This window comes from Babylonia areolata, chromosome 34 (assembly GCF_041734735.1).
Source record: "Babylonia areolata isolate BAREFJ2019XMU chromosome 34, ASM4173473v1, whole genome shotgun sequence".
Lineage (NCBI taxonomy): Eukaryota > Metazoa > Mollusca > Gastropoda > Neogastropoda > Buccinidae > Babylonia > Babylonia areolata.
Window position 1 is genome coordinate 2,911,086 of NC_134909.1, and position 11,280 is coordinate 2,922,365.

Below are 11,280 nucleotides of genomic sequence, written 5' to 3' on the forward strand. Positions count from 1 at the left end.
AAAAGAACCCATGGCAACGAGAGTGTTGTCCTCTGACAAAGTTATGTAAAAAGGAATCCACTCTGATATAGCCTACACAAAGTCATATGCATGCACTCGAGGCCTGACTAAGGTGCTGGTCAGGCAACTGCCTAGCAGATGTGGTGTAGCGTATATGGATTGGTCCGAACGTAGTGACGCCTCCTTGAGAAACTGAAACTGAAACTCTGATTCCCTCGTTTCTCTGGCGGACGTGTTACCGCGAGGCTGTCACCTCTGTGCTGTCGGGGAACCAAAAATCGATCAGCCCCACACACCACCACCACCACTTGCTTCAACTGACTGGCTGCGTGAGACGAGGAACAAACGAACACACCAACAAACGCACAAGCAACCAAGCAAACAGCGTGTACCTTTCAGGACCTGTGTTAACCCTTTGTTTTCTGTGCCTGGGGAAGAGAGAACGGTCAAGGTGCTGTGCAGTGATGGCCTAGACGTAACGCGTCCGCCTAGGGAACGAGAGAATCTGAGCGCGCTGGTTCGAGTCCCGGCACAGTCGCCGGTGCTCCCCCCCCCCCCCCCCCCCTCCTTTACTAGACCATGAGTGGTGGTGTGGACGCTAGTCATTCTGATGAGACGATAAACCGAGGTCCCGTGTGCAGCTTCCTTTCAGCGCACGTAAAAGAACCCACGGTAACAAAAGGGTTGCTACGACAGGAAAACAAATACCATTGCAACAGAACACAGCAAAAGGTGGCGATATCATTGTAGCGACACGCTCTCCCTGGGGAGAGCAACCCGACTTTCATACAGAGAAATCTGTTGTGACAAAAAGAGAAATACAATATACAATACAGTACAATACAATGTAATGTCATTGTTGTTTTTTAACTGCCTTTCTTACGCTGTGCGCACTTTTCAAAGAAGCCATTTAATCAGCTGATCAAAAGTAACACGTGACCCAAAGAGGAAGAAGTGTTGATTGAGAATGGTGTCTGGCAACCTGACATGAATCGAAATCAGAATCGGAATCAAATCTAATAGTCAATTAAACCTTTACAAGGTTTATTGGACACACATACGCGATCACACATACCAAACACATGAAATCAAGTTAATAAAAGCTCATGATATCAGTCTTATCATAACTGACATCATTTAACACAGCGCTTATTCTCTGTCAGAGACCAAGCTCTAAGCACTTTACAAACACGGAGTCATGTGCACAACAGGCTGTCTGCCTGGGTAGAGCCGACTGACGGCTGCCATTGGGCGTTCATCATTCGTTTCCTGTGTCATCCAATCAGATTTCAGGCACGCACACATATACTCATACAGACATGCAAATTTTTTTTAAAGTGTATGACCGTTTTGTTTACCTACCACGCTATGTAGGCAACCATACTCTGTTTTCGGGGGTGTGCATGCTGGGTATGTTCTTGTTTCCATAACCCACCGAACGCTGACATGGATTACATGATCTTTAACGTGCGTATTTTATCTTCCGCGTGCGTATACATACGAAGTGGGTTCAGGCACTTAACAGGCCTGCACATATGACATCGGAAAAATCTCCACCCTTTACCCACCAGGCGCAGTTTCCGAGATTCTAACCCGTGACCCTCAGATCGATAGTCCAACGCTTTAATCACTCGGCTACTGCGCCCGTTAAAGACTAAACTCTTCATCAGACAATCAACATGATGCCCACGTGGGGCCGACAACCAGACAACAGACCACCTGCTGCAGCCCTGGCCCCTCCATGAGGTGCTCAGGAAGAGATCAGTACTGCCCTGACCCAACTCCAGTGAGCCAGAAGCTCTACGGCTGCGTGGAGGACCTGCAGCGTACAGCTGGCTTCGTGGCGAAGACTAGGTGTCCCTCTGACGAACGAGAAGAACATGTCACCGGTTTCCCTGCAAGCGGCATCGAAGGAGTTAAGCGTGTCTCTTTTCCTGATGGAACACCACACTCCGACCCGACGGCAAACAGCTGTGTGGTGGTGGGGAGAGGGGGGAGGGAATGAGGGGGTGGGGGGGGGGGAGGAGGAGGAAGGGGGGGAGAGAGGGTTTGCTGGGGGTGAGGGTGGGGGTAGGGGTGGTGTGTTGGTTGGAGATCCGGCAAACCTTTGTTTCTTTTTCTCTCTCCTTTATTTTTTTAATTTTTTTTATTTTTGACGAAACACACACACACACACACACACACACATACACACACTATTTCTCTCTCACTCTTTCACACACACACACGCACGCACACACACACACGCACGCACACACACACACACACACGCACTCACACACACACACACACACACACACACACACACACACACACACACAAAGTTGACTTGCTGCAACTCCCACGCACATTCTCAGCGTTTTCGACGAAAGAGTGGGCCGCGTTTTTCATGCTTTAAAAGTTTTTTTTTTCTTTTTTCTTTTATCTTTTTACGGTCAAGCGTGTCTGAACCCGGTAAGGCATACACTGACAGTATGTGGGCTGGTAGGATTTCGGTGTGGGTAGCTTCCCTGCTGTATGCGTGTCTACTTGTGTTTCTCAGTGTTCTTGGGGGTGACTGTGACCCCACGTAGTCCCGTTTTTGAGTAGGTAGATCACGAGATTAAAAAAAGAAAAAGAAAAAAGAAAGTTACTTGTACTAATCTTCTGCACTCATATACACCATATATTTCTTCTTCTTCTTTTTAGTAGTAGTATTAGTGGTAGTAGTATCATCATTGTTGTTATTATTATTGTTGTCGTTGTTATTGTTGTTGTTGTTATTACTATCATCATAATCATCATCGTTGTTGTTTTTATCATTACGTTATCAATAGTAGTAGTGGTCTCATCATTTTGTTACCATCGTCATCATCACCATTAGTAGCAGTATGAGTAGTAATAGTAGGAGTAGTAGTAGAGTAAGGAGTAGTAGTAATATCAATATTTTTGTTATCATTATTATTATCATCATCATCATCATCGTTGTTATTATTATCATTATTATTATTATTATTAAGCTGCCTATCTTCCCCCAGAGACCAAACAGTCAAAAAACACGGTGTCATCTATACAACAGGCTACCCAGGTAGATCCGACTGACAGCTGCCTTTAACCCACTCAGTACGGCCAGTCCTCTCTTCTCCTCTACACAGACCCCTCGGATGTCCAGTGGGTGTCTGAATGACCCAACCTTTAGCTTCCGTCGTCAGAATTGTAGTATTCTTTGTCAACATTCACCTCTTCAGTATAAGAGCCTTCCGCTTGCAATATTTTGGTGATGGTAATTGGGGTGAAATGCTGTTAACGTCGTCTCTTTCGCCGTTCGTATGGAGAGAGTTAATAGGCGCTCGTCATTCGTTTCTTCTGTCACGCGCACGCACACACATATACATAACTTGGGGGTGGTTTCTTCTTCAGAATTTTGCCAGGGACAACTCTTTTGTTGCCTTGGGTTCTTTTACGTGCGCTAAGCGCGTGCAGCATGCGGGATCTCGTCTCATCCGAATGACTGGCATCTGGACCACCACTCAAGGTCTAGTCAGAGACATTTATACCCCACTGATACTAAAAACAGTGAGATGTTAGTGTCTAAGGTACAGTGGAGGAGAAGAAATTCTGGTGACTGTGGGGATTTGATCCAGCTCTCTCAAGATTCTTTCGCTTCCTTGGTGGACGTGTAACCACCGGGCCGCCATTCCAGGTTTGAACACAACGAAAGGAAAGGGTTGGGCCCCGCCTTCCTAGGCCGAACCCTGGACACAGTGGTTAGGAGTTCACTGCCTCGCTGGCCCCCAAAAGGCTGTGGGAACTTGAATATTCAACTCTTTTTTAACCTTTCTGAATCAACTTCTTATTTCAGATCTATTTATTTGTGTATTGACTTATTTGTTTCTTTGCCTATTCATTTACTTATTCGGTTATTAATCATATTTAATTATCTATATATTTATCCGTTCGTTTTATTTTCATATTATTTTTTGCTCATGTCTTTCTGAACCGATCAGACGGCGTGCACTACTCATTGATAGGTTGGTTTTTGGTGTTGGTAGCTTTCTGTTGAGTGTCTTCATGCTTCTGTGACTTCATCTTTGACGTCCCGTTTCAGGATGGATCACCTGTCGACATGTCTGAGGTCTGTCTCCACTGTTTGCTGGTGTCACCCCATCATCTGTTGACATGCCTGTCTCTCTCCACTGTTTGCTGGTGTCACCCCATCATCTGTTGACATGCCTGTCTCTCTCCACTGTTTGCTGGTGTCACCCCATCGTCTTTCGACATGTCTGAGGTCTGTCTGCACTGTTTGCTGGTGTCACCCCATCCTCTTTCGACATGTCTGAGGTCTGTCTCCACTGTTTGCTGGTGTCACCCCATCCTCTGTCGACATGTCTGAGGTCTGTCTCCACTGTTTGCTGGTGTCACCCCATCATCTGTTGACATGCCTGTCTCTCTCAACTGTTTGCTGGTGTCACCCCGTCGTCTATCGACATGTCTGAGGTCTGTCTCCACTGTTTGCTGGTGTCACACCATCGTCTGTCGACATGTCTGAGGTCTGTCTCCACTGTTTGCTGGTGTCACCCCATCGTCTGTCGACATGTCTGAGGTCTCTCTCCACTGTTTGCTGGTGTCACCCCATCATCTGTTGACATGCCTGTCTCTCACCACTGTTTGCTGGTGTCACCCCGTCGTCTGTCGACATGTCTGAGGTCTGTCTGCACTGTTTGCTGATGTCACCCCATCATCTGTCAACATGTCTGAGGTCTGTCTCCACTGTTTGCTGGTGTCACCCCATCGTCTGTCGACATGTCTGAGGTCTGTCTCCACTGTTTGCTGGTGTCACACCATCGTCTGTTTACATGTCTGAGGTCTGTCTCCACTGTTTGCTGGTGTCACCCCATCGTCTGTCGACATGTCTGAGGTCTGTCTGCACTGTTTGCTGGTGTCACCCCATCGTCTGTCGACATGTCTGAGGTCTGTCTGCACTGTTTGCTGGTGTCAACCCATCGTCTTTCGACATGTCTGAGGTCTCTCTCCACTGTTTGTGGAAGATTGGGAGACATCATCTTGAACTATATTGTCACCACTCAGAGCAACAAGCCTTGGCATTTTTTTTCTCTCTTGTCCGCAGTCTGTGACTATATACCGTCTGGTCTGTGCTGTTTTGTTCTGGTGATCAGGTAGTGATATTATAAACAGAGGGCACTAGCTGCCCATTCTGAAGTGTTATTGGGCAGTAGCTTCTTCTTCTTCTTCTTTCCGTTACACGACCAACATTGACTTGCCGATGACTGTCGTTGTTCATGCATGCTGGGTATTTTCGTGTCTCCATAACCCACCGAACACTGACATGGGTCACAGGATCTTTAACGTGCGTAATTGATCTTCTGCGTGCGTATACACGCGAAGGGGATTCAGACACTTGCAGGTCTGCACATATGTTGACCTGGGAGATCGGAAAAATCTCCACCCTTTACCCACCAGGCGCCGTTACCGTGATTCGAACCCGGGACCCTCAGATTGAGAGTCCAACGCTTTAACCACTCGGCTATTGCGCCCGTCAAGCTGTCCATTCTGAAGTGTTATTTGCCTGAATGGCCTTTTTGAATTGTAATTTTTGTGCCGGTATCGTTAGAGTTAATTAAAAACAAAATAATGTTCACGATTTTTTCAATGTAATCTGGAAAAGATTGCCTAAATTAAGCGGACAGGCTGACTTTCTCAGCACAGCCATGTTTCATTTGCCACCATGAGCCTGGTGGTTATATGTCGTAAACTGTGTTGTTCGGCAATAGTTTTGTGTTTAACGCGAGTTTTTACACAGTCTGACAGTCCTCAAGTGGTCCAGTGCGGTCGGCTGGACCACAGGCAACAATGTCAAATGTGCCGCTCGTCGACAAATTACTGGACAGAATGAACACACGGTGTTGTTTACCAGTCTAATTCGGTAATAAGACAACGAACTGCCTTTGGGTCACTTTGTGACACAATTTCCGGCAACTGACGTTCATGCCTGCTTCGAAGTCCAGGCGTCTTCGGTGCTTGGAGTCCTAGATCTCAAACTTGAACGCAGGAAAGGCGTTCTAGGAATCTAGATATTGTCATAGTTGGGACGATGAAATGATTTTAACGAGGTCTACCAGCTTCAGTGACAGTTTGAACTGAAATCAAAACAGAACTGTAATTTGTCAGCCAGCTATTTCCTTTTTTTAGCGTTTAGATCTAGACCTTGGGGTCAGGTTGAACTCAACCAACAAGAACACAACTATTTTTCAACTATGACTACATCTTGACGTTGGGCTTGATTAAAAATTAGATCTAAGCGATTTCTTCCTTTGGATATAAGTCACTGAAAAACAACAATCTTTCCTGCAACTTATAAAAAAGATTTTAAAAAAATCTAAAATCGAAAGAAAGAACAGAATGGCAAAAAGAAAGGAAATTTGTGACAATCCCGCATTTCGGTTCATGATAACAGCTAACGGGCAGTCTGAGGCCTGGACAAACACCACGGATGCCTACAAAATGCAGGAGTACGGGTATAGATGTGGTACCAACGAGGATAACCATGAGCTAGGAACTCTGATCGGTAACTGGTATGAAGAGCGAAGACAGCTCGACCAGCTCAGGATTCCAGAAAGTCTACCATCTCAGGTTTGGCACATTGTGTAGATTTCACATTCAATGTACAAGTGGGCTTGTTTTTGTTGTCAAAATGTTTGTACTGTTTGTGCATGCATGAATAGACTCTTACTCACAGAGTACACAAAATACTATTAGTCTGTTATGTTTAAAAATCTTGATATGAACACCAAATTCAAAGAATTTATTTTTACTGATGCAAGCAATAGTGTATGTGTATCCCACAATAATAAGGAAAAAAGAGACAGATATTGAAGGGGAAGACAGATATTGAAGGGGACAAAAAAAAGGCCATGAGGCCAAGGCAGACAATCTGCATGTCCTTACAGTACTAGTACTTCTACAACTACAACATCCAGCATGTGGGACCCAGGCTGTCAGAAAGACATCACAGTGCCTGGTAAACTGCAACGCAGGGCAGTACGCTGTGTCTTCTACAACTCCAGCGATCAACACCGGCTGTGTGACCATGCTCAACACATTGCAGTGGGAGCCTCTTGCAAAAAGAAGAACAACACAACCATCTCACCATGCTTTACAAAATCAATAATAGCATAGTCGACATTGATAATTCCTTCTGCACCAAAGGGGATAGCCGGACAAGGGGAGCTCAGACCGTTCCAGGAACGTGCTACCACTCAAGTCCTCTGCAATAGTTTCTTTCTTAGAACCCTGTGCCAGTAGACCAACCTGCCACCGAGCCTCACGGACATGCCTTCATTGGAGCTTTTCCAGGCTGGTGTGGCTCAGCTAAGAACGAACCAGTAGCACCACATTACATAGTTTTAACCTTTAGACCAAGTTATTTCTGAACTACAGGCCACCCACTTACACCCAATTAGCTCAGCAGACTCCACCCCTGGACGACACATGTTGGTTAGAACCCAGTCCAAACCAAGGAAGAAGACTATATCATATATGTGTTGATCCTGTGATGTGTGTGTGTGTGGTGGTTTCCTAAATCTGTAAATGTGACAGATAAAACATTCCATGCAAATGCTCATCTGTTCATACGCAAACATATTCACACAAACAAATAAGACATAGTGCATACATGTATGCACGATAATGTATACTCAGATTTGCATATGTGCATGCACACATGTGTCCTGCACAAACTTTGTGTGTGAAGAAATGCTTGGTCACATATTCACATAAAAAAAGAAAAAGATGAATAAAAAAAAAAAAAGGTTTTTGACACAATTGAAAATGATTTCCCTTTTAGTTAACCATACTAATTTATTTTTCTTTCTTTCTTTTCTCTTTCAAATAAGACTAGATTTTTGTTTGTAGGTAACACTAGAATCAATTCCTTATAGAAAATGTTGATAGCAATCATAAATACATGCAGTATGACACCTGTTAATTTGCCATTCGTATCTATAAGACTGAGCTTTTTTTTTGTTTGTTTGTTTTGTTTTTGAATTTGTAAGCAAAATGAGTATGATTTGAAGAAAGAAAAAAAGATTAAAAGTTTACAAGGTTTTTTCTTCTTTCCTTGTTCAGTTTGGGCATTACTTCAAAACCACCTACGACAAAGCCTACAATATTCATCCCCTGGCAACAGTGCCAGAACCATTGAAAAATCTGAATGGTAATAGAATTCACTTTTCTTCCCTTCTTAGTTTGTTGCTGTTGTTATGGTTTGTATCTTAATGGTAATGTATTGGTAGTTTGTTATTGTTACTGTTGCTTGCTTATGTATGTGTGTATCACTGTATGTCTTGACTATAGAGCCCCTCTGTGTGTGTGTGTGTGTGTGTGTGTGTGTGTGTGTGTGTGTGTGTGGTGTTGTTGTTGTTTGATTTTTTGTCTGTCCACAAAGAGTGATATAAGGTGGAAAAAAACAAAAACAAGGGTGATTGGGGGGGTAGGTTGGATGATGGTAGGGAGTGGCAAGAGGGGGGTAGGATTGGAATGTGTGTGTGTGTGTGTGTGCGTTGTGTGTGTGTGTGTGTGCTTTGTCATTGACATACTCCATTTATCTTCCTTGCAAGTCTTGATTGTAGTGCTCTGTGTTGTTTTTGCTGTCAATTTTTCCCACATTGATGTTAACTGTTAGCCCTCTTTGCTGAGAAGGTAAAGAGGGTTATAAATACCCGTCATTATCATTATTAAACCATCAGCATCCCAAAGTTGTCCATAAAGGGTGATATTAAAATGATAGAAAAAACAAAGCAGAGAAATTAATTACCCATAAGAATTTAATCTGGTAGTGTAATCGTTATCAGTCTGTATTATCTCATGCAATTATGTGGATAGTACAATCATATGTGTGTATGTATATATATATATAGAGAGAGAGAGAGAGAAAGAGAGATGTATATGTTATATATGATCTGTGGAGCAGTGGCCTAGTGGTAGGGCACCAGACTGGGAAGTGCGTGTCCATGGGTTCAAGTCTCATATACAGACCAGGAATTTTACACCCCTTCCTCCAGACCTAGAGTGGTGTTCTGGATGCTAGTCATTCGAGATGAGAAACAGAGGTAGCAAAAGGGTTGATAGTAAGAGAAACACAATTGAAGACTGAAAAAAAGAAATGTGGCGTTGTGCTATGGTGGTGTGTTCTTCCAGGGGGAGAGCAGCCCTGAATTTCACACAGAAATCTTGTGACAAAAAGTAATACTATACATGTATATGTGTAGTTACACATAGCCTTTAGAAGCGAGAGAATCTGAGCATGTAGAATCAAATTCCACACTTTGCAGAGCTTTTCCCTGCCCACTAGATCTTGAGTGGTGGTCTGGACTCTTGTCATATGGATGAAACAATATACTGAGGTCCTGTGTGTAGTATGCACTTCATGCATGTAAAAGAACCCAAGGCAACAAGAGTCTTCCATGGCAAAAATTCGCCCTTAAATCCACTTTACTGTACCTATGTGTGTGATCAAAGCCTGACTGAATGACACAGGAAAAGAATGATGAGTGCCTTAAGGCAGCTGTTAGTCACCTCTATCCTGGTAGGCAGCCTGTTGTGCAGATGACTTTGTGAAGAGCGTAGAGCTTGGTTTCAAACCAAGGATTAGCGCTTAAGAGTTTGGACCGTGACCAAGGATAGGCACTATGTAGCTAGTTTCAGTTTCTCAAGGTGTCAGCATTCAGACAAATCCATATACGCTACACCACATCTGCTAGGCAGATGCCTGACCGAGGTCTTGAGTGCATGCTTATATATTTGTGTACCTATCAGAGTGGATTTTTCTACAGAATTTTGCCACCAGAGTTCAACACTCTCATTGTCATAGGTTCTTTTTCAGTGCGCCAAGTGCATGCTTCACACGGGACCTTGATTTATCGTCTCTTTCAAATGACTTGACCCTCAGTTTGATTTTCCAAACTTGGGAGAAAGGGCAAGAACAGCATTCCAACCCACACCCTCACGGACTCTGTGTATTGGCAGCTGAGCGTCTTAACCATTCTGCCACCTTCCTCCTTGTAGCTAAGAATCCATATCAATTAACAATGTGTGTGTGTGTATAGGCCGCCACCCCCATGCTTTCCCCCGTCACCAGCCCGAACTGGACGGGGAGGCAGCGAAGGCTGTCTACAACAGCTGGGAAACCACGTACCGTGCTGACTACCTGGACCCTGCAAGCCGGAAAATGCCCATCACTTTCTGGACTGAGGACCACCCCTTGCCTTTCCCACCTTCTTCCGGTCAGCATGCTGGGTTGTGCGAAGGCTGAGATGTTGTGTGTTGTGCTGTGTTGTGTTGTATTGTACTGTACTGTGTTGTGTTGAACTTGTTCAGTATTGTGCTGTGTTGTGTTGTATTGTATCACTTTTTGTCAAAACAGATTTCTCTGAGTGAAATTTTGGATGCTCTCCCTGGGGGAAGTGTATCGCCAAAGTGCAGCGCCATCAATTTTTGTGGGGTGGGGGTTCTATTTCCTGTGTGCAGATGTTTTCGTTTTACTGTCAAAGTGAATTTTGCAAGGGACAACTGTTACGTTGCTGTGGGTTCTTTTACGTGGGCTAAATGCATCCTGCATTTGGGACCCTGGCTTATCGTCTCATCCAAATGACTAGCATTCAGACCACCACTCCAGGTCTAGTGGAAGGGGAGAAAATACTGGTGGGTGTGGGAATCGATCCCGTGACCTCTTAGATTCTCTCGCTTCTAGGTGGACACGTTACCACCACGTCAATAGATGTGTTCACTAAAACTTGAATTAATAAATGAAGTATATTCCACTTGCAGCATTTTTCAAGAGGGGGGTGGGGGTTGTAAATTCAACAAAATATTTTTTCAGAAGTGTTTGATGTGTATGAAACACAAATGTCAGATATTTTCTCTCTCTCATCAGCACATTAGTGGAAATGAACACTTTTTGTTGAAAATCAGTGTGTGTGTGTCTGTACAGATGATAGCTTTAGAGCTTCCCTTTTTTTTTTTTCTAAGGACTTGCATGTCATATAATACAAATCTGCTTTAAAATATCCCAACCGTTCATGGACAGTACACATTAACATGATAACATCATGTGTATACATTTATATATATGTGTGTGTGTATCTGCATCAGAAAATATATAACATTTTCAAACAATTCTTGAACATGTGTTTTGTTTTTATAAGTACTGGTGTATTAAAACAGCTTTACGACTCAATCAGTGTCAACAGTGAAAAGGTCAGACTGTATTTGAAATCTTCATTG

At 43.8% G+C, this 11,280-nt stretch overlaps 1 protein-coding gene across 2 annotated transcripts in view; it reads left to right on the forward strand.

The window, feature by feature from the left end:
- Positions 1 to 10,539, forward strand: part of LOC143277620 (cilia- and flagella-associated protein 68-like) — a 24,064-nt gene extending 13,525 nt beyond the window's left edge. Inside the window, exons 2-4 of one of the 2 annotated variants that reach the window (XM_076582502.1) lie at positions 6,455 to 6,630; positions 8,125 to 8,212; positions 10,104 to 10,539. In XM_076582502.1, coding sequence (XP_076438617.1) covers positions 6,502 to 6,630; positions 8,125 to 8,212; positions 10,104 to 10,309 — 423 coding nt within the window. In that variant the 5' untranslated portion in view covers positions 6,455 to 6,501 and the 3' untranslated portion in view covers positions 10,310 to 10,539. Of the gene's footprint in view, positions 1 to 6,119; positions 6,631 to 8,124; positions 8,213 to 10,103 lie in introns of those variants that run through there. The other variant, XM_076582501.1, reaches the window with a different exon arrangement.
- The last annotated feature ends 741 nt before the right edge of the window (positions 10,540 to 11,280 follow it).